Source organism: Lutjanus erythropterus, chromosome 18, assembly GCF_056507025.1.
Source record: "Lutjanus erythropterus isolate fLutEry1 chromosome 18, fLutEry1.hap2, whole genome shotgun sequence".
Taxonomy (NCBI): domain Eukaryota; kingdom Metazoa; phylum Chordata; class Actinopteri; order Lutjaniformes; family Lutjanidae; genus Lutjanus; species Lutjanus erythropterus.
The window spans coordinates 21852134-21876035 of record NC_139334.1 but is presented as its reverse complement, the minus strand read 5'-3'; the positions used below and the strand labels follow the sequence as shown (position 1 = coordinate 21876035).

Here is a 23902-nt window from a genome sequence, read left to right as displayed (position 1 = left end):
GATGAGACCTGATCTAATCTGCCACCACCACCACCACTGCCGACAACAGACAGACAGACACATAGATGGACGGCCCGTGGCCGTCCCAGAGTCCCTCAGTGTGACTGGTCTCAGGCACAGATCAGTACGCCGTGTACTTACTGACCTTTTCACTCCCAGACTGTGTTGCATAAATAATTCATACAGTGTTTCTGAAACGACTTTTCAGAACATATTAGTGCATTTTGCTGTAACAAATTTTATTCCTTGAACATGCATTAAAAGTTTCAAAGCCATGTTTTTGTTACTGCAAGGGCAATCATTGGTCACACTGTATTTTACAGTACTCTAATAAGACATAACAAGCTGTACTTTGTATTAACTTAGGCAAAAACTAAAAATAAGTGTTCTTTATTTGACAGTATTAGACCTTTTTATGCTTTTATTCAACTTTATTAGAGCGTAATTTGGGACACATTACAACAGAACTGTATTTTAATTAAAGTGAAATCACATATCTGCTACTTCCCCATTTAAAAACAAAGTGAAACAGATTTGCTGAGTAAAGACAAAAAATTATAGCAGCATAGGAATATTTTGTCTGTGGTTGACTGTGCAGATTGTGTAATATGTAATAATTGCAATACTGTAGACACAGAATGTGACCAGCCTGTCAGCGTCACATATCCGATTCTATGTCCATCATATTCACACATGTTCTGCAGGATGGTCACGTCATGCATGCAGCACACACTGACCTAACGTGAAACCCACAAAAGCAGCCACATACACTCAGACACATGCTTACATGAAGTCGGTGTTAGTGATAGGTTCCATGAACAGCATAAAGAGAAAACAGACGGTCTACAAGGAGACGCAGCGGCTGCCAATGTTGCAGAACAGCCATAAACGTTCTATCCCTTCATGCTAATGTTAGCCAGCAGCAGACTACTGTTCACAGAGGGACAGTTAAAATCTCACCGCTGAAGAACAGTCTGTGTTGATGCATCTCCCTCAAACATTTTCTCACCCAGACTCGTTTAACTTCTCATTCTGTTTTTCCCACTGCAGCGTTTTATTACAGCAAATTGTTGCATGCGTTAGTCTCCGATTTGTTTACATCTGCTTACACAAGAAATCCCACGAGATCTCAGGATCACGCAAGATCGTGCTCCCTCTAGTAGATAATCCTTAATATAATAACATAATAAGGCCTGGCTGTAACCTAGTTGACTTTTGGAGAAATGTGAAATAGTATTTAATGAATATTTAATAGTCAGTGTTTTATTATTAGTTGCAAAAAATGTTTGTGAATGCTGTCAAGTATAATTCTTAGAAAGACTGAAAATTGTAATGAGCCAAAATCGGTATTGGCAGGTCAGAAAATCTGAATCGGTAAAGGGTCTAATGCTGTCTAATAAAGAAGATATTATTTCTAGTTTTCGTTTAATTTCATACAAAAAACAGCTTGTTACGTTGTCTTAGTGTACCGTAAAATTAACTGCGACCCAATAATTTTATACATCATTAATCAAAACCAGTTGGAGGACAGTTTGGGTTTGATACATCCTAGCCAATCCAGCGGAAGGAAAACGATTTATTCTCACTTTGTACAGGAGGGTTTTAAATCCAGGTTGGGCTTTAGATCAACATGATATCTCTAAACAAAGATGCTCAGAGGGATTATTATTCATTTAGCTCTGTTGGCATTAAGGTAATCACTTTCAGGGGCATTTTGGTGCAGATAGAGGGTGTGTGTTAAGTGACTGCTGGTGCCAGAGGACCAGGAGCACAATGCTATTAGCTGGTGCTCTAATGTGTTCCTGGAAAGGCTACGGCAGCAGTGCACTCAGCAGGGAATAGGGCTGGTCATTAGTCCGTTTCCTTGACTTCTTCTTCTGCCGCGCACCTGCCACGGCATATTGACAAAAACATCCCTAGTTTTATTGTTTGTTTGTAAGTCTGCCGACTAAAACCACTTCCTCTCTCAGTGCTGTCTAACTGATCTTGTTGATCTATTATACATATCAGTCTTGATATGTTTCTGCTGGCCTGTCTGTGAGCGGCTGCCGCCCCCCCTCCATGCATGAATGTAATTACTCCTCCAACCATGCTGCAACGATGCAAAGATGCCTGTCTTTGTGTCTGCTTTCCTTTCTCCCTGTTTGTTCATAATTTATGAGAGAGCAGCAGGACACAGGCTCTTGATGTTCAACACGGTGGACGTATTTTTTTCCGATACATCTTAAAAATTCATTACAGCTGTAGAGGAAAGAGAGGCAGGGCTCAATTCAGATTTGAATGGTGGGACAAACTGGGAAAATCTGAGCACTTAATCCCCCGTTGGTCCAGTGGACATCTGCTGTTAACTTTGGCATGAACCGGTAGTCTTGGTAACAACTCACAGATCCACACAGCAGATTTTCTACTTTTGTTAGGGACTGATTATTTTCAGTTGCATTGTTTTTGGTATTTGCATGGGTATTGAACTCCGTAGCACCAAACCCGGCTGGTTTAGTCTGGTTGAACCAATACCTGGGTGCTTACCCTCCTTGGTGCAGTTCATTTGTGTTGGTGTGAACACTAGTGTGGCCTAAACAACCACTCTCTGGTCCACGTCAAGGTCTCGGACTGTCAAGTACACTCTTGAGTCTTTCATTTCTGGTGTGAACTTGCCCTTTGTCAAATCATAAATAAGTTTGTAAGACGAAGTAGTCTTAACTTAAGGTCAGCTTATGACCACCTTACACAATACAATCAGGATGACGGGAATGTGCCTCAACTCTGTTAAAACTCTCATGATGTTATCCTGACATTGGAAATGTGTCAGTGAGGTCACTTCGAAAGTCGTCTGGTGCAAGACCAGCAGAAGTTTTCACTGATTTTTCAACTGCATCTCACGGTCTTAAATAGTTTGCTCATGCAGAAAACAGTTGAAAGCTTTCTTTTCTAGACAAAAAGATTGTAGACAAAATCGAAAAATGGGTTTAGAAGGAAAAAATGATTCTTCAAAGCAATGTTTTAAAAAGTAGTGTTTTGGTATTGACCCCCAAATTTAAAATGATAACCACTTCGAATTGTATACTCATAAATGTGTGTTCAACATTATCTATAAGAATTAACACTGTCAGACATAAAATCTGTCATTTCCGTATTAGAATGAGGTCATGTTGGTTAATTACACCGCCCAAATTAGTAACATAAAAATAAAAAGTTCACTTAAAGAGCATAGTATGTTGTTTTGTTATGTCTTTTTTCCCTTTTGTGTTTAATAATAAACCATAATGTAACCTGATACTTTTATGTGATATATTCCTTTTTAATATGAAATAGAATTTAGTGTATTGGTGGTACGGTGGTTCAGTGGTGAGGACTGCCACCTCAGAGTAAGAAGGTTCTGGGTTCGTGCCCAGCCCTGTCAGCCCCGTGATGAATTGGCAGCCTGTCCGGTCTGTTCCCCGCCTCTCCTCCAATATCAGCTGGGATCGACTCCAGCCCCCAGCGGCCCTGCAAAGGATACAGAAAACTGATGGATGAAGATTCAGTGTTCAGAAACTCATTATGTGGTTAAAGAGTTCCTTTGAACTGAGTGAAAATGCGAGGGCTATGTGACACATTTACAGCCCCAGTTCCAAAAAAGTGTGGACGTTGTGGAAAACGTAAATAAACACAGAATGCAATGATTTGCAAAAAAGTTTTTGACCTATATTCAATTGAATACAAATACAAAATTGAATACAGTAGAAAGACAAGAGGTTTAAAGGTCAAACTTATTATTGTTGTCATTGTGAATTTGATGCCTGCAACATGTTCAAAAAAGTTGGGACAGGAGCATGTTTACCACTGTATTACATCTCCCTTTCTTTTAATAACACTCGGTAGGCATTTGGGAACTGAGGCCACCAGTTTTTAAAGTGAAATTCTTTCCCGTTCTTTCTTAATTTATGACTTTAAATACAGGCAGGCCAGTCTAGTGCCCAAACTCTTTTACTACAAAGCCATGCAGCTGTAACATTTGCAGGATGTGTCTTGGCATTGTCCTCCGATAAGTGGGGATGTCTCTGAAAAAGACAACATCTGGATGGCAGTAAATGTTGCTCCAGAGCCTATTTGTAACTTTAAGCATTAATGAGGCCTTCGCTTTACAAAACGTTAGCATACCCTGCATATCATGCATCCATTTGGAGCAATGGCTGTGCACATCCTCTGTGCACAACAAACGTGTGGTTTGACAGCATGTATACGTCCGGCCTTAGCCATGCCATGCACTCTAACCTTTTCCTCTTTAGCCTTGAGGTTGTGATGTTTCTGCAAACAATAAACTAACAATGAACTTTTGAGTATAGTTGTAGTTTACAGTGTATGCTGGTTTATTCATGGGAAGATATGTTTCCTTTTTCTCAACTGATTCATCCAGCAGATGTAATAATTAACATTCATAGAAAAACATGTCACTCGTTCTGTCAGCACCTCGAGTCTCTGTGCGGTTTCTGCTGTGGGTGTGTTCTGCCTCGTCTCTGCTGTTGCTCACAGTGACCTCCCCCGGGTCGGGTCGGGATGGTCAGCTGTTGCTTCCAGGCCTCTTTCATACCACTGATGAACTGATCCAGATGAGTCCCTGATGCTCCCTCAGCTAACTGCTGTGCTTCCACCGTAACCTAAGGGCTGGGCAGAGAAGAAGACTTAGAGAGAAAACAAGTCCCTTGTGAATACACAACAAACAGTACCTGAATTGTCTTAACAACACAATATACTTTTGACTTTGGAGCCTTACTTCATTCAGCCTGATTTGACTCAGCACATCTCCAGATGTTTTCCCCTTCTTCCTGTTTGTGCTGGATCAGTGGGAAAGACAAAAATTATAAAGAATGTGTCTAGACAGTATTATGTGTGTGTGTGTGTGTGTGTGCTTTGGGGGGTTGATCAGATGATTGTGGTTCTGCTTTTTCTCCAAAGGGACTCCATGTGATGATGTGGCTTGATGGGAGAGAGCGGTGCTGTTTGAATGTGCCAAAAAATGTGTGCATGTTACAGAGTGTCCTTCCATAAAACACCCTGGAGGTCTTTATCAGCACTGTGCAGCTTCTGTGGTTGGACAGTGGACTAACAAGCGTGACAGAAAATGTAGGGTTCTTTATATTTCCAGAGGACTCAGTGTTGTTGCACTGCATGCCTTTGTGGGGGACATGAAAAGTTTAGCAATCAGATGAGCCCCGCAGCAAAAGCAAGATAGATGGGATTCACTCCACTGATGTGCTCACAATCCAAACTTTATGGGTCCTTAGTTGAGAAACGGTGCAAGCAAATTTAAACAGTGACAGCGGGTGTCCTGGCCACCCATCACTAGGAGGATTGACACGATCAAACATTTTTAACACATTTTATTGGCACTGGAGAGACGTGGTTGTGATGGTGTCACAGCTCTTTTGTAAGAGTTTGGTTTGGACCAGTTCGGGGAGATGAGAATCCCATATGTGTTGTGATGCATTTTTTTCAGTTTTGAGCTGGAAAAGGCTCACTGCTGCTAAGATGTTGTGGCCATTTCGTGTGCTGCGTTCACTAGGGCTCAATAATTAATCAAAATTATGTAGAAACCACAATATGGTGTACTGCAATTTTGAAATCACAACGCCCTGCTGCGCTGCAGGGATGTCCTGGCCCACACATCGTATTCTACAGACTTAAGAAAACATCTTTTATTGGTGCAGATCCTTGCAAATATCATACATAATCATTTTGTTTTTCATTGAAACATACTGCAATTGCAATACCAGTAAAATAAACCCACTATACACGACCTCCAATCTGTACATTAACACATCCTCAAAATAGCAACCTGAGACACTAGTCAGAGTCAGAGAGGTGCTCTTCTTTTCTGTAAATTGAGTGGCCAAAGCAATTGGACACCAAGTCAGTTGATTTCTATGCACTGAGCACCTTAATGTGTGGGCTGCATTGCTTATCACATTCCAGCCACACTGTTTAGTTTCCAGAGGTTCTTGCTATGCTGGTGTCACAGAAAATGATCATACATAAATTCAAAGAGAGATCTCCTGCCTGTCAGATTGTTGAGTGAACAACTATGCTATCTACACAGCAGTTTGGAAAGCTAAGATTCTTATAGATCAGTGCAGAGCATTTCAAGATACAGTCACAGCAGCAGGTTAGACATAGAAAGGCTAGACATACCCTCAGAAAAAACAATGTGTAAATATGAATTATCTGTGGTATTGTTATCAAATGAAACTGGGACAAGGAAAGGCTAAATGCTGCGGCCCCATTTTATTTTCCAGGTAATAATCCAAGAAGAAGAATAATACTAATGATAATATGCCCCAGCTGCAGGCATCTGAAATATTCAAGTTAAAAAAAAAGCCTATGTCTAAACATCTGTTACTCAGTGCCAATAGCACTTACAGTGATTCTGACCTCAGAGTATTACCTCTGCAAAAGAGATTAAAACCATGCATGTACTCCATATGCACATTTTAGCCTAATTTTACAGGAATTTACAGGACAGGGAAGATGTTAGGTCATGCCTTTGTCTTGAATATGATATCGTTATTGCCTTTTCTTAAGTAATCGATTGTTTAGTCTATAAAACTTAATTGAAAAAGCAAAAAATGTCTTGCTTTGTCTGACCAACTCTTAATTTCAACATTTTGTCATCCTTTCTTTTAAAAAGAAAACACTCACACAGGTTCAACACTACATCATAGTATTATGCATATTGTGTACCAAGGCTTCGAGCGCTCCTGGTGAATGTCTCCGTCCAAAGCTGAACTGAAAGTGACACCCTTGTATATATATTCCTAGCATCAGTGAAAATTGGTCTTCATTGTAATGTTATTTCACATGACAGGCCGGCCCCTATTATAAATATATCATGTGTTCTTATGACTGATATCAGAGGTCAAAACAATTTTCTTCTTGGAAGAGATAATAACAGCCATTTACATCAGAAAAAAAAGAAAGAAAAACCTTAATATAAGAGATATGATTTTTTTCAGGGAGCCTTATACTGCGACAGTCTCACTTTTCCTTTGGTTCTGCCTCCGTCCATCCTCCATCCTGGAGCTCTGGTCTGGAAACTATTAGAGCAGGAATCTCCAGCAGCGCCCTGCTAGCACATTAGCATGCGCTCACTGACTCTGCCTGACAGGAAAGAGACACTGATTTAGTGCAAACAGACAGATATTTAACCTCAGTCACTGGGAAGTCGTCGGAAGGTAAATGGCCGGTGAGCGAATGCTTCGGTGGAGGAAAGTTGTTTGTCACAGTGCGTGAAGTGTGATGTTGGTGGTCATGTGTGGTTAAAACTCTCTCCTTATGTCTGTCTTTCTGTCTTTGCTTCAGGATGGCTGAGGTGTCACAAGAGGAGAGACTCCAGGCCATCGCTGTAAGTTCTCTCTACACCCACACTAAGACTGTCAAAAGTATTTAAATATATTTTGATATCAAGTGTTTAAAACCTTAAAACACCCATTAATTTAGTACCAAAGCTATAAAAAAAAGACCTAAGTGCTCAATTAAGACCTCAGTGTAAAAGTCTGGTATTGTGACATCTCTAATAGACACACATTCAGAGTTTACATCTGGCTGTAGAAACAAATCACTGCTGCTTGTCAGGATCTGACTGCCCGTCTTAATGACTCAACCTTTTAGATCCCATCTCCTTCCACCCATTAGAGGACATCGAATGCTAATGCAGTAGCTACAGCTCACAGCAGTTTTCTGCCTGTCTTTCTGTCTCTCCTCCCTCTGATGTCTTCCTGTGTCTCAAGACACGCATTATTTAGGTCTCTGAGCAGTATAATTACAGTTGCATGATTTACAAAACATTTTTAATTCATGGCAGACACAGTAACTGAACACACTTTGTGGTTTACAACAAGATAACTTAATCAGAACTTAGTGAAAAGTCAATATCTGTGAAAATTAGAGTTGTGGACTCACAAATCTAATGACTGTAGACATGACTTGACAAAAATCAAAAAAGACTTGCAACTCAGCTTGGACTTAAACACTTTTGGCTCATAGCTTCACTTGGACTTGAGCCTTTTGCCTTGAAAATACTTGATACTCTCCCTCAAGCCGAAAGATTAATACTTTTCATTCTCAGCAAGTCAACACTTAATTACCCAGATGCACTTTGTTTGAATCAATCTGACGGCGTCTAGTCAACTCGCAGGAGAGAACCATGGAGGACTAACGTTATGTTTCTGAGCTCCTCTTGGAAAAAATTACACCAAAGACAGTTTCTTACACGTACAAAACCTATACAGTGCTTGCTTGCAGCATGTAATACCTGCAGGTCAAAAATTACAGACGGAGAAGTTGCACTAAGAAGCGGAAGTCGAGGCTCTGTTGTTAAAACGGAATTACATTTGGTGAAGCGCTAACTTGTTTAGGACTTCAAACACAAAGATCAGGACTTGGGACTTGATTTGGGACGTGTCTGTCTCAACTAGGGACCCGCTTTGGCACTTGAGTGCAATTACTCATGACTTACAGAACAATGACTTGGTCCCACCTCTGATTAAAATACTTGAATGAAATGTCCTCTATAGAAGCTATGTACTAGTATGATAGTTTGTTGAAGCAGATATTTGGCCATAAACATATATTACAGGCAGTAACACCAACTTTTTTGTGCACTAACTTTCATCTCTTCTCTTTTTGCCTTTCAGACATACTGAGCAATTACACTGACTTACACACAGTGAACTCAAAAGTAACCATTAAATCATCAGCACTACCATTAAAGACCAGGGCTGGGTATTCGAACGTTTTGATATCAATCTTGAGTTTCAGCATAAATGCCGCATAAGTTCGGTAGCCCTGTTGAGGACGCAGCGCGGTGTTCTTTAAAAACATCTGCTTCATAATGCCCTAATGTGTATGTGTTGTAACAGGAGAAGAGGAAGAGGCAGACAGAGATTGAAAACAAGAGGAGGCAGCTGGATGATGACCGACGGCAACTCCAGCATCTCAAGGTACACACGCCAGCTCGTTCCCATGTGCATACACAAGTTGCACTGCCCTATTTATACATCTATACTTTATATATACTTGTGGAGATGCTTTTGATGTAATTAGGTTATTTGAAAATGCAGATGAATGCAAAATGTAGTCTGCGAACAGGTTCAGTGCTTGTTTGTTGAAGTATAAAGGTCACTGAGGTAGTTAATAAGTGTGCATTTAGTGGGGTTGGGTTTATAGCAGCTTTACTTTGTAATTTAAGCAGGGTGTTTACAACAAACAAAATCAAGGCAACTTTACAGATTTGAGACCAAAAAAAAAGCAGCACCATACTGAGCTTTAATCGCCACAGGGTGCGCAGGACACCGTCAGAGCATGTCCAAACCTTTGCACGGGGACTGAGGCTGTGCAAAGATTTGGACAAGCTTCTCTTGCTTATTACCGTTATGTCCTCGGATCATGTTTGCAGTTTACTTGGTATTTCTTACTCAGGTAGGCAGATGTTGACACCAGGACGAATCAGTTCCAGGACAGAAATCCATCCTCAGTTCCCCGAATCTGGCACTTGAATAAACAAAGAACTAGAAAGTGTTATTTTCCACATTGCAGAGTATCGGTTTCATTCACAACCAAACAAGAACATTATAATAATACATGTGGCAATTAGAGTATCTGCACTCATTGTGGCTGCAGTTAAACACCCACTGAATCGATAAAGTACAATAAAAGACAGCTGGAAAGTTGATGTTCTGAGCAGACTGCCAGAACATTTGCACAGTTTCACAATATTATGTCTCTGCCCTCCCTCACACTTTTCAACCTGCCTGTTGCCACTCAGAACACCTGTAAGGTTTTCACCCCATTTGCACCAGGTATTGAACTGCCATCTTTTTCTGGAAACGTTATTTAGGTATGGAAAAACGCATGTTAATGTGCTGGCATCTGTACACAATGTGATACTGATACATATTTGTTTTTATCTAGCAATAAATATAGGTTTTTGTTAAAGTTATATATAACTTACTGATTAAACATCTATTCTGTGCCATGAAAGCAACAAAAGATGCATGTAAAATCAGAAATGAATGATGCATGGTAAGAAACAATGGTGTGTGCGATGCCGTGTGTTAGACAGGATAGTTTTTTTTCTTTCTCTGTCGGGTTGTTGGAACTGAAGTGAGCTGAAGTGAAGTGCTGGGCTGATTTGGACTGTTCGGGAGGTTGAGGGGCAGTATGGTTCGTGTGTCAGTTCATGGGGGTTTTACAGTGTTGGGACCATCCGTCTGCTTACAAACAGACAGACAAAAATGTCTAAAATCTATTATGTACTGGGATAAGTTAAAGAACCCAGAACTAAGTTTTTAAAAGCTGCCAAACCGAAAAAAACAAGTCTTTAAGAAGGCAAAAGTGGATACAGAGGTGAGGCGTCAGCAGAATGAATGGGGAAACTAATGGGATCCTGACACCCATTAATATTATGTCTAGATTACAGTCACCAACTTGACCTGACGAACTGTAGAAATTTAAGATAACTCAGCTATAAAAGGCCTGTTTTTTATCTTTGTTAGATTAAATGATGATCTCACCTGGTGATGCGATCAAATAATTGTTCATACTAAAATAATCAGCTGACATGCTGAAGTCAAACTCCAGTCTTTTCACTTATTTTCAGTAACTGTGTTCTAATTTGGAAGAAAAAAACCTTTTTTATTCACCTGGACCTGCTTTGGATTTTTATCATCACCCTCACCTTGGCTCGCAAATTCCACTATCTTAAGTTTCCAGTGACTTTGCTGGTATATTTGCGCCTAGCTCTGTATTCAACATCCTCTGAGAACACTTTGTTTGAAATGTGCTGGAGCCCCACACAAAGATAAGATTAATTTATTTATGAATAAAATTCTTTCAGTGTAACCTGAACTCCTACACGGCTCTCTTTTACTCTTAGCAGAACTTGAGACGAGCTGACAGAGATCCTGCCGCTCGGCTCTGTGTTTTCGGTAATTGCGCCCGAGGTGTTCGCGGCGTTAGACACTCAAACAACTAAATTAAACTCGGCAATTCCTTTCAAATCCATCAGTCCCACATAGCGAGATACTCCCTAAATACTGCTGTCACGGAATGTTCAGAACGGACGGCCGATAACACCGGCAGCTCCTCCACATGCTGTTTATACACACACACACTCTCTCACACACACACACACACTCCATAAAAAAACGCACACATTCAAATCAGAGCCAAGGCTTTTGTCAGCGTGTGTGTCAGCACTATCAAAGCTATTTCAGCCGCGGACAATCCAGCAGGTCACAGATATGAGACGAGGTTGCGGCGTGTAGACGTGTGTGCGTTTGTGGCAGTAGTTCCTGTGACCTGTGCTGCTGCCCTTGCGTGCTCCCTCTTTTTCTATTTTCAGAGCGAACCTTTGTAAGTGCGTATCTGTACGTGTGTGTGTGTGTGTGCGTTCGTTTTTGTGTGCGTTGCTTCATAAAAGAACACAGAAGCCTCAGACAATGCGGAGGGCTTTGGCAGAGGAAACAGATTTTTGTCCCACTCCCACCAACAGGAAAAGGCTCTTACACCCACCGCACCCCGCTTTCGTCTCACACGCACATACACACACACACGAACACAGACACGGACACACCGAGGGGAAGTGTAATCACGCTGAACAGGAGCATTAGAAGGCTCTTTGTGCAAACCACAGCAAGTATGGCTTTTCCAGAGGTGGTGCTCATGTGGAAAACCCAATAAATGTCTCCGTTTACACGCCACGTTTTTACAAGGGTGTACCTGCCCCACCAATAAATCACAGTAATACAAGATCACACACACGCACATACACACACGGTCGCACTCTCATAGTGCAGACAGAATGAAGAGATGACGTAATACAATGTTGTTAACACAGAAAGCATTCATATGAGTTCTGTTTATAATTAAAGAGCCATAGCAGAAGTGATTATGCACGTAGCAGCTGGCGCTCCCTTTAATTAAGACCTCTGAATGTCAACATCTTGTGTTCTCATATTTCTATATATGTAAAACACATAGTTTATATGGGCACAGATGAAAAATAATGTTCCAGTGAAATGACCTGTACAGTTATAGCTTCCTTCTAAAAGTCCATTAGGCCGTATTTCTATCACCAAGAAACATACAGGACAATTGGATGATGAATAGAAAGGCAATATGTGTCTGCGTGTGTGTTAAACTATGCTAAAGCAAAAGTAAAGAAAGAAATAACTTTCACTTTATCAAATGAACAAGTAACTAAAACTGTTGAAAAACTATTTGGGCTCCTGGCGTCATGAAGCTGCTGCCTTCTTGTGATGATGGCGCCATCGACACAATTTATCAGCAATTCAATGCCGTGGTTGGCCACATGAGGTTGTACCCACCACATAGCAAAACACACAGGAAGTCTGGGGCACCTGTGGGGTAAATAATTTAGCCTAGCATTTAGTTTAGCATTTAATTACACAACATTGACAGAAGGCCATATGATGAGTTGTGCAGTCACTTCAGCTAAATGTGAATTTAGTTAGCTATATATTAATGACTTAATAATTATTGAAACATATTGGCCAGTTCCTTGTTATTATCCCAAGTGTAAAGACATTCTTGTGAGCCACAATAGATAATTTTGTAACTTACTGAGCAAGCAACTCTGACATACCCTCCAAACCTCAGAAACCACCTGCGAAAGTGCACAAGGTGAGGCTGATGCACATAACATGGTTCACACCACCTGCATGTACCTGTGCATGACGGCTACCTCGCTGAACTTGCTGCAGCTGGCGTGCCTGTGTGTGGTGTCCACACAGGCTGCGTTTCTGATGCGGGACTGCTGCTGAAAGTCTTAACCTTTCCGCAGTTTGCAGAGGAGTTTTGGAGGGAAGAAAAGAGCTGTATTCAGAAGGCAGAATCCGAGAGGAAGGGAGGGAGGGATGGATGGAGGGAGAAAAGAAAAGAGAAAGAAAATAACACTGCCCTGCACCTGATTTTTACATGTCTGTTAAGCAGATCAATACCTCTTATCTGTATGATCGGTATGAAGCTAGTGCCAGAAACCTGTTAGCTTAGCTTAGCACAAAGACACAGGAAGCACAGGGAAAAAGCTAATAAGATGTGAGTACCAGCGCCTCTGTAGCTCATTTTGTACCCTGTGATGTCACAAACTTTAAAAACAACAGGTGGTTGTTCTTTTTACGGAAGTATGCTGCTTTAACTTCCTGGAGGTGGATTAATTAACCTTTAGACAGGAAAGTGTAGATTTGATCTTGGGGTTAAGACAAAGATTAGGCTCATTTATTTTACTCCTAATCATTAGCAACAACAAAACAAAATAAGAATAATTACATGGACTGGATTCACTTTATATACATTTTAAAAGAAGTTTTAGGATGTCACTTTGTAGAAGGAAAGATGCAAAATGAATTTTGAAACACAGCTCTTTTCCCTGACAGCTGCTCAGTAGATTTGGATGTGTGTGTGTGTGTGTGTGTGTGTGTGTGTGTGTGTGTGTGTGTGTGTGTGTGTGTGTGTGTGTGTGTGTGTGTGTGTGTGTGTGTGTGTGTGTGTGTGTGCGCCTGCATCACAATTCCGCCCTTTGTCTGCTACGTTAGCAGCTTTTACTCCAAAGAACAATGGAGAGAGACGTAACTTCAGAGCAGCAGCTTTACGACTGCCTTTGCAGACCGTGTGTGTGTGTGTGTGTGTGTGTGCGCTAGTGTATGCATGAGTGAGTACATTAAGTGATGTCAGGCGTTGGGGTAGTAGGGTGTGGCGATACAGCAAGTTAGATTGAGAGAGTAGAGACAGAGAAAGAAAGGGAAGCGGGGTTAGATTCAGGGCCCAAGAGACCACGCAGGGCCGGGTTATGAAGAGTGTTGAATTACACTGTGTGAGTGTGTGTGTGCTGTAAAGCACCGCACAGCTGTGTGTCTGGAGCTGGATTACTCAGTTGGGAAAGTAAGAGTTGAGGCAGAACGACAGGCACTTTAACAGATAAAAAAAAGATAAACAGGGAAATACATCCTGACATTTACAACAGTATTCAACATAACACACACACACCACAAAGTTCGTGAACTCTATGATGGATACAGATGCATGCAAAAGAGAGGAAGGGGCGGTGGTCGAGCCGGAGAAGGAACAAAAAAAAACAAAAAAAAAAAACAGGGGGGACGGGTTTTTCTGTTGAAATTCTCGTTGCATCACTGGAGAAGAATTCACATCCAGCACAGGTCCAGATTTTCAGTCCAACTTGTGAAAACAAGAGCTTTTTCTCGCACTTTTCCATATGGCCGAGCAGGGCTGTCTTTCACTGCACCGTGTAACAGCTGCGAGTAAGACACACTGTTATATTTACCTCAAAGCATGCCAAGTATTTGCTTTGATATTAGCTTATCAGCAGGGGGGGAATGTGGATGGCCAGTCAAGATAAGGAGACAGGGCTGTTTGGAAATTGACAAAGGAAATACACAGATTGATTGAATAATAAAGTGGAAAAGACACTCCACACCATATACTCCTATGAGAGTATTAAATTATCTTGACCTAAAGGGATAGTTCAGATTATTTGATGTAGGGATGTATTAGGTACTTATTGATAGTCAGTGTATTACCTTCAGTAGATGGTGGACAGCATTCTACCAGTATGGAGAAGCAGAGAGGGGTACCATCATGAAAGCTAAGGAAAGAAGTGCTGTGGACAGGCTCAGCAACAAAAGGTTCCTGACTGGAAACAAGCCAAATACTGCTCTCTCCAAACCAACCAAACTCCACAGGCGAAATCAGTCATTTTACCTCGCAAGAAGAGTTTCTCATCTACCGCTGCCTCGATCTGTGAGTGTGCCTGTGTGACTCTGGTGAATCCGAACTGCCCTTTTAAAATGCAGAAGTCACACAATAACACAAACAGACTAACAGACAGGAGCAGCGGTAGACAGCAAGCCCCATATTCTGTGAGATAAAATTAATGATTTCGCCTTTGGAGTTTGGTTGGATTGAAGAGAGCAATATGAGGCTTGTACAATGGCTGTCTGCTGTCAGAGGAGGCTGTCTGACAGCAAAGTGAAGTGATGAGAATATTCTAAATATGGCGTACATTTAAACTGGTATCGAGTTTTTTTTTCATTGGACTTTTTTCAAGTGCTGACTCTGTATACAGCAGTTCATTGCTTGGCACAGCTTCACCAAAAATTTGGCCACGTTCAATGAACGCCACTCTTTTGGCGCATTCATGCACAACACCGGTACCTCATACAACCCTGCATCAAATAATCCGAACTATCCGTTTAACTTTGTCTCCAGTAATTATAATGAGACTAACAGTTTACAAATTTATTTTCAGAGTGCTCTCAACATGTCCATAACAATATTCTTGTAATCATATCAATCTCTAGGAAATGTTTGATGCTATTTAAGATTAGCTGTTTCATTTTTATCCCTCAGTGGTTTGTCTACATTTCCAATCCCATGCTCAGTTTAGTATAGTGGGATAATTACAGTATATCTTAGTTTAGATTTTTCTATTCAGTGCCAGAAAGCCTTGATTCATCTGGCCGGGTGCCATAGTCCACTTGGCAACAACAAGTTGGCAGCAGCTGAAGTATGTGACAGAATCAGTGAGCGGCGGCAGTCAGCAGAGAAGTGCTGGACGCCCTCGCTGGAAGATTTTTGTTGTAGATTAGCTAAAGGGCCTGTCGCTCCCAGTGAAAGTGCCACTAATCACCTCTGAAAGAAATTACGCTGATGTCCAAGTGAGAGAGGGTGATAACATGCAGCATTTTGGGAGATGGAATTACGGCTAATGAATCAATCAACTGCTCCCGATGAAAGACGCATGGTCGAAAGTCCTCCACCTGCTTAGGCTCTTTTCATTAAAGCTAACATAAACGCTCACACACCAAACACACATGTGCGGACGTGTGTTGCTGCTGTGCCACAAAAAGAAATCTGAGAATAAATGATGGGGTAGTTGGAGAATTGCAGATACTGCCATCAGTTTCTATTGATGAAGCTGAGGGCTCATTTCTATTGGTTGTGACACCCCAATTGAATTAAATTATAATTGTTTTTATTGATTTAGTTCTTTTATTTATTATTTTCTGTTTCTCGTAGTCTAGCCAGTTAATTATATGTCTTGTTTAGCTGTCTTATTACATCATATATTATTACTTTTGGTATCAGAACTGTATAGTGCTGAGTATTGTGTGTATAAAAACTGAATAATGTCAGTATTAAAAAGAATAATAAATACGGATCAGTGTCACATAATAAGGTGAAATGTTTATTGCTGTAGCAAGATGTTTTCATGTTATTACAACATTAAAAACGTATCTCCTTATAATGAAAAAATGTTCTTCTTTTAACAATGTAACATTTATCTTATTAGAACGTGAGACATTTCACTTTTTAGCGTGATAATTGATTGTTATAAGATCATTATTTCATGTTATAACATATATATAATTTCATATGGTAACATATTGTTATAATGAAACTTTTTGTTATAATGTCAAACTTCTCCAAAACTAACGATGCTCAAGCTACCCACTTTGGTCAGCCTTATTAATGACCAATTCAAAGTGACAGAAGAGTTGCTGAGTTTGTGTCCCATGCAGAAATGTATATAAAGATGTATAGAAACTGCTGTTTGGATCTTTTGTTAAATATGACTAAATTATCTTGTATAACAATAAACTTTTCAGTCTTATATTGTGATACTGATCCATTTTTTTTCCTCTGCTGGTGCAGAAATAATATACTGCTGTACACCAGGGGGTGCCAGGGGCAATGTTGTGAAATGTGCTCCTCTTTACGAATTTATAAAAAGGAGGAAATAATTTCTTTTCCTTACCTAGCGCCTGCTCTCTGCGTTCATTCTCAGCAACAACATGTTTGTATCTGTTATGTCCTCTTGCAGTCGAAGGCACTGAGGGAGCGCTGGTTGTTAGATGGAGCTCCAGCGGAGGAGGAGACTCAGAAGCGTCTGCAGGAGGACGAGGTGAAGACCAAACTCCTGGAGCAGGTCATCCTCAGGTCAGCGTCTAAAAACTCTTATGTCAGATCTTTGATCAAACAGTCCGGAATATTACTTTATTTGCAAGTGAGCGGGTCAAATATGTGTGGTTGTTGTGGTGAAATTGTAGGCATACATTTGCTCAGGCAGTGTCTTTTTCCGGTGCTAATATAAAACTGCAAGCTGCAGGACTAATGAAGATTGATCCTCTCATTCCACTAATCATGGAAAAGAACTCTTTCCATCTAGGCAACATTAGAGACAGAGGACACGACGCTACAAAACAACAACAGCCACAACAGTGCTGAACACAGCATTTTAAACAGAAATTTAAAAAAAATAATAATGGAGTAAGTAGTAGTAATAAATGAAGAGTCAGATAATACACATGATGGTCGACTGAAAAGAAAATTCAAAAACCAAATCTGTAGCGTGCATCCACTGACTTTTAAAGCTGGGCTGTCAGTGAACAGGGATGAAAATGCTTTTGATGTCATGTGAGGGTTATGCGTTGCGCTACAGGTGATGTAATCCAATTTGAGCGTCCAGACTGAGACAAATCTTAAGAAAAGCAATTTTAACCAGACACTGAAGCCATGAATAATTTTGATTATGTGGCGTTTGAACTGGTTCAAAGAAATCAGATTCTAGTCTGTGTGTGTCTGAGTGCCAAGTCCAAGCATAGTTAGGTGGCATGTGAACAACCGGTCAGTGTTTTCACACTTTTTTAACATAATAATTATGTAATAATTATTATCATGTGATTGTGCATGCGTGTAAGCCTGATGTCGGGACCGATCAGCCTAATCTTTGTTGTGCACATTCATGACTGTATGCTGAAGGATCTCTGTGATTCACAACTTAAAAAAAAACTTTTTTTTAATGGCAGGAAGCTTTATGTTTTCTGGTCGTCTATCTGTCTGTCCCATTCTTGTGAACACTCAAAAATGAACTGATTAGATGTTAGCGGTCAACGGTCAAGGTCACTGCAAACTTCTTTCCATCCCATTCTAAGGAATGTGATATCTCAAGAAGGCCTTGAAGGTATTTCTCCTCAGATTTGGTACAAATGTTTACTTTAGTAACCAACATACTTGCAAACCTTGAGACCTCAAAACAGGGAGTTTTGATACCAAATTTTGGGGTTTCAGAGACTGTATTCTGATGACTTTGAAAGAATGAAAAGTACACTGCAACAGCATTTTCATGTTGAATACCCTACTTTTAATTGTATCTATCTAATTCTCAGGAAAGAATACAGAATAATTCAACCCTCTAGTCCTTCTTCATTCCTTTATTTATTTTATTTTTTTTTGCCCTAGCCCCTAAAAGAAAATTGGCACAGCAGACTTACATGACTCCCTACCGACCTGTGACACACCCACCAAATGAGAGAAAACATATCTCCTTTTGAGTAGGGCTGTACAAATAGTCGACATTTTATCAAATTTGCAATATGACTTTCTGCAATTTGTCAAAGGCAAAAAGTGTGTAAAAAAAATTTAATTAATAAATGTTGTGAGGCAGAGATGTCCTGCAAATCAGACTCTACAGACTTAAACATCTTCATTTGGTACACGTTCATGCAAAAAAATCACACCATCGTCATTTTAACTTGTTTTTCGATGAAAATAAGAACTCATAGGAACTCATCTTGCTCAACGTTCTTTAAAAAACTGGTCATATACTCATCATTTGTGCACATATATTGTAGTCTCTCTGGTGTAAAGGAATTAAACCTTCATTTTAATTAATTGTCGTGTGTGTCTTGTTGTGTGTCTGTGTTTCTGAGCCAGGCTGGAGCAAGAGATTGAAGAGCTGGAGACAGGCGTACCAGCCAGTAAGGGTGTGGCCAAAGAAAATGGAGGTAAGTTCAGTCCCCATGGCAACGTATGATCACATATGAAACCATGACAACACAGCCTGACCACTTGTGTCAGAAAGCGAGAGTGAGCCAATAATGGCCTCTTCATTTGCTCTATTAAATTGTTCCTTTCTGCCGGAGGTCATTAAAAAAATTTCCTTTCTTTCTTTCTTTGTCTCTCTGACTTCGGCCATCCTCCTTCCTTCACTCGCCTCCTAACCTCTCAATGATACTCTGGTGCTCCCTGTAGGTGAGAACGGAGTAGTGCAGACCTCTGGTCAAACCCCCAAGAGAGAGGTGACGGGGATTGAGGCCAAGCTGCTGGGTCCCAGTCCCGACCAGGCCAGTGCAGACAACCCCGTCACCCTGGTGTTCATGGGCTACAAGACCGTCGAGGAGGAGCAGGAGACCCGCACGGCCCTGGGAATGGAAGGCGTGGATGGCAACGTCAAGGCTGAGTTTGTTGTCATCGAGGACGGGGAGGGGAAAGCGGGAGGAGAGGCGGCCACGGCGGAGCAGGCGCCACCCAACGGGAGCATGGCGGAGAAAGAAAAGGCCAACGGAGGTGGAGAGGAAGGAGAAAAGGAGAAGGAGAAGAAACAGACCTGCAAATGCTGCACGGTCATGTGAGCTGTGTGTGTGTATGCATGTGTGTGTGGGTGTGTGTGTGTGGGTGAGCGCACACTTGCTCCTGTGCAGGCATGTGTGCCATTGCATGTGTCTGTATTTGCAGATGTGTGTGACTTTGTGTCTGTGTGGGAGAGTGTGTGTATGTGTGTGTGTGCGTGTGTGTGTGTGTGTGTGTGTGTGTGTGTGTGTGTGTGTGTGTGTGTGTGTGTGTGTGTGTGTGTGTGTGCGTGTCAGGACTGGAAAAAAAAAACAAAAAACCGAAGTACAGTTCCACAGCCAATACACCAACAATGAGAGCCAATACAAGCTCCAGCTACAACAACAAGAACCACAAAGACTCATAAGTACACTTTACTCTGTATACTTTCTCTGATATGTATTTGACTTTTGATTTCTATTGATATTTTTCTATTTTTCTGTCTTGACATTTATATTGTATTCAGTATGTATATCTTTATTATGGGACTGTGTACTGTAAGTTCATTGTTATTATTGTTGGAAAAAAAGAAAATGTATTAGCTCTCTGGATTGTACTGCTACCCACTGGGAGGAAATCTGGAAACTTTAATTCATTTAAGTCAAAACAGCAAACTATGAAGGACACAGATACTTAAATATATATATATATTTCTCTGTGTAGGCCTACCAACTATTTATCGGTCAATTTCATATTGCAATATTGTCTAAGATATTATTTTAAATAGTATTTTAATATATTGATATGAAATTATGTTTTATACAATGTATTTATTGTTTTTGGTTCTCTATATCATCTCCAACCATTAACTGCATGTAAGCTTGTAAGCACTACCAGATTCGCATTACAATCATTACAAGTGTCTGTGCTTTCTTAGACTCATATGTGCTCATATCTTTAGTCACGCAAGTCTTTCTGTCAGTAACAGCTCATATAATTGATCCTTCCTAACTCCCACTATTTTTCGCTCTGTGCTCCAAAGACGGTTGAGCAAGTTTGGTATCTCTGTCAACTTTCTCCTTTCCTGTCTACTTAAATATGCTAATTGCTAAGCTAGTCTAGGTTGAAAAGAAGATTTTAAAAAAGACGTTGCTAGAGGACCTGCAAAAGTGACGCATATTCACATCATAACGTAGCCACTGTTAGCAAAAACTAGCTAACTTGCTAGCTATATGACATCAATAATTAGGTAATTAGTTAGCTAATGTCAGCCACCTGGTTAGCTAGCATTTTGCTAACATTAGCTAACTTAGGTTATGACCCTATAGAGAGGCGAAGTCTCACTCTTTAGGTGTGTCCCATGCAGGGTTGCCAGGTCCACGTTTTTTGGGGGTTTTTTGCAGAATTGGACTAATTTTTAAGTGTCGCCATGGGATGGATTTTTTTGTCCGCTGATTGGATGGACCTATTTTGCATCCAAATTACATTAATACTATCTATGAATACGCATCCAAATGGAATGAAAACATTTATACCTACGTAAACCTTACCAAACTGACTCCAGATCAGCATATACACCCACAGACATGGCACATATCACACGCACGCCCACATAAACACCCTCAAATATGATGTGCCTATGCTCTCCGCCTGTCGGTGCTAGTTTTATTGTCCATTTGGCTGGTTTTGACATACCATTGTGCTGGTTTTGCCACACAGACCTGGCAACTCTGGTCTCATGGGACCTTATAAAAAATATGTACAGTAGTCAAGTAATTTTTCAATGCTGTTTGAACTGTGCTATGAATTACACATTTGATTTTTATCCAGTCTTGGTTAAAAGAAAATTTGACAAGTTGACACTTCGCACAGTATACGTCATCAACACCAATCATTAGCAATCTACAGCAATCATCAGCCAGTCAGTTAGCTAGTGTTTTGCTAACTTTAGATGTGACCCTGTGTGCCGCTTTTACAGGAAAAGGAGACAGTCGATCAAGGTACCAAGTTTGCTGAAATGTTAATGGAGCACAAAGCAGAAAGGGGCGGGACTTAGGAAGAATGAATTGCAGTGTTAGAGATGTGCATTAAGTTTTAAAAAGAAACCTACAGCACGGAGACAACAATGCTAATTAGAACAGTGACCACATTGCAAACTGCATTAGCTTGTCATATAGATACTATATGTGACACATGTACATGAAGATCACAGCTTTTGTATTTTTTAAATAAGATGGATACACTCACTTTACGATCAGTAGAGTCATGACGAACCATTGCGCAATGATTAGAAATGCTTGAATAATTTTGTTCTCTCAACAGTAGAATCAATGTAAACTTTATGAGGTAGCACTGCATGAAGCCTTGCAACTGTTTGGACTGTCTTGTCACTTGTTAGGTCTTTATTATACGCTATCACGTTCACATGAATGTAAATCCAGGGGTTAAATTGGGATTAGTTCTACCATAACAGAGGCGGGCTTGCTCAGCTCGCCGTTTAAAAAAAAAAACAAGAAAAGCTTTTTGTCTTATGAACCAAATAAAATCTGATGATACTGTATTTTCACTGTGTGTTGGTCGGCTGCTGGTTTCTGTCCTGCTCGCTCCCAGTTTAACCCCTGACTCCTTGTCCGTAGACCTGGGGCTCAATAGTACTTTAATAGATTCACAGAAATAGAAAAAGATTTGGGGATATTAAATAGACTTTTCTCACAAGTAAAGATACTATCTGGGGACCTTAAATCTCCTCAGTCTAAGAACACAATGTAGCTGTGCCAAGGCACCCAAGCTTTTTAGTAATTATTGTATTAGAAATAGGCCTTATTCTATAATAAAAAAAAACAGTCTAACTGTTTTAAATTGTGCAGATTGTTAGAAAGACAATTTATGAATGCATAATATGGAAATTCAACCCCTGAAAGCCTATTGAAACATACTTAACAAAAACATAAACGCGACTTTTGTTTTTTTCTCCCATTTTTAATGAGTTGATGTAAAAAAAAAAAATCTTCTGTGCACACTTTCCCTCAAATTTTGCTCATGAATTTGTGTTTGTGAGTGCTCCTTTGGCCTTGCCACGATAATCCGTCCACCTAATGTGCAGTTTTATCTGGAAAACAAGACATTTATTTGGAGCTGAACTATGGCTATTTCACAAAGAGCTACAGGTACCATTTTTTTCCAGGAGGGCAAAGTCATGACCCACCCTACTCTGCTTTTGATTGGCTACTATTCATTGCCTCTGCCGGTGGCGTCTGTTAGGTTTAAGCACTGAACTATAGCTACTGCAAATAGAGCTACAGATACAGGATACAAAAGAAAATTCCCAGGAGGGCCAAGTCATGACCTGCCATACTCTACCTCTGATTAGCCCACCATGAGATTCTGAAACAGGCATAGTTCAGTGCCTAAACTTAACCAACCCAACCAACCAACGCAATGAGTACTAGCCAGTCAGAAGCAGAGTGTGTCAGGTCATGACTTTGCCTTCCTGGGAAAGACATTTGACACCTGTAGCTCCGTGTGAAGTAGCCATAGTTTGGTGCCTAATAAGTGTCTTTTGTCGAGATAAAACTGCACATTTTAGGGTGGTCTTCTGTTGTGACGGGTCCAAGGCACCTGTGTAATAATCATGTAGTTTAATCAGCATGTCTATATGGATTATGTTGGCAAAGGAAACAGAATTTGAGAGAAATAAACCTTTTGTAAGCAACTTTTTTTTTTTACTTCAACTCATAAAATATGGGATCAAAATAAAAGTGTTGCTTTAATATTTTTGCTGGGAGTGCATTTTGGCCCAGCAGAGGCCTTTGAACGACCTGGGACAGTGATTCTATGCCACCGATTCATCTGCCCCCCCCCCAGGCTCACCCTTGTCTCTGATGTCACCCACACACCATCACCATTATTTCATCATCTCGCCGTTTCATCCTCGTCGTCAAAACGCACACGGCCCCACCTTCTATGCTCGGAGACACGCAGTTCAAAAAAAAAAAAAACCTCTGAAGTTGGTGCTAATCCTGAGTCTCGTCAAACACTCCTCCATCCACCAACTATTTATTTTTCTCTACCTGTTCCCTCTGTCTAACTCAAACCGCTGGTGAGGGGGGATTGTGGGAATCTACTGCCTCCAGCATACACTTGTTGAATATAAGAGAGTCTTTCGCAACCTTCAGTGCCAGATGCATTCTCTCTCAAGTCCTGCCTACATTTACCACCAGAGAAAAGATCCCTTCTAACATTCCAAAGGGAGGTCAACAGGCGTGGGCAGATGAAATATAAGTCTATGCTTTCCATATGTACAGTTCCACTGTAATTGTACAACTTGCAAGTTTGTTTTCTTATATTGACTCTCATGTTTTTTTTTCTTTCCTATGGCCTCTTTGCAAGGCGGATATTGTATTTGATGTGTGTATTTTTAAAAAAAAAAAAAGATGAATACATCTGTGTATTGTTGGTGCCTTTGTCAGGTTCAGTTGGTTGGACTTGTCTGTCTGCTGCC

At 40.6% G+C, this 23902-nt stretch overlaps 1 protein-coding gene across 1 annotated transcript in view; it reads left to right on the top strand.

The window, feature by feature from the left end:
• The window catches only part of palm1b (paralemmin 1b), a 36467-nt gene extending 15476 nt beyond the window's left edge, over positions 1-20991 (top strand). Inside the window, exons 2-6 of the mRNA XM_084742025.1 lie at positions 7336-7378; positions 8895-8975; positions 16895-17010; positions 18787-18857; positions 19105-20991. Of these exons, the coding sequence (XP_084598151.1) occupies positions 7337-7378; positions 8895-8975; positions 16895-17010; positions 18787-18857; positions 19105-19484 (690 nt within the window). The 5' untranslated portion in view covers position 7336 and the 3' untranslated portion in view covers positions 19485-20991. The remainder of the gene's footprint in view (positions 1-7335; positions 7379-8894; positions 8976-16894; positions 17011-18786; positions 18858-19104) is intronic.
• Positions 20992-23902: the final 2911 nt, after the last annotated feature.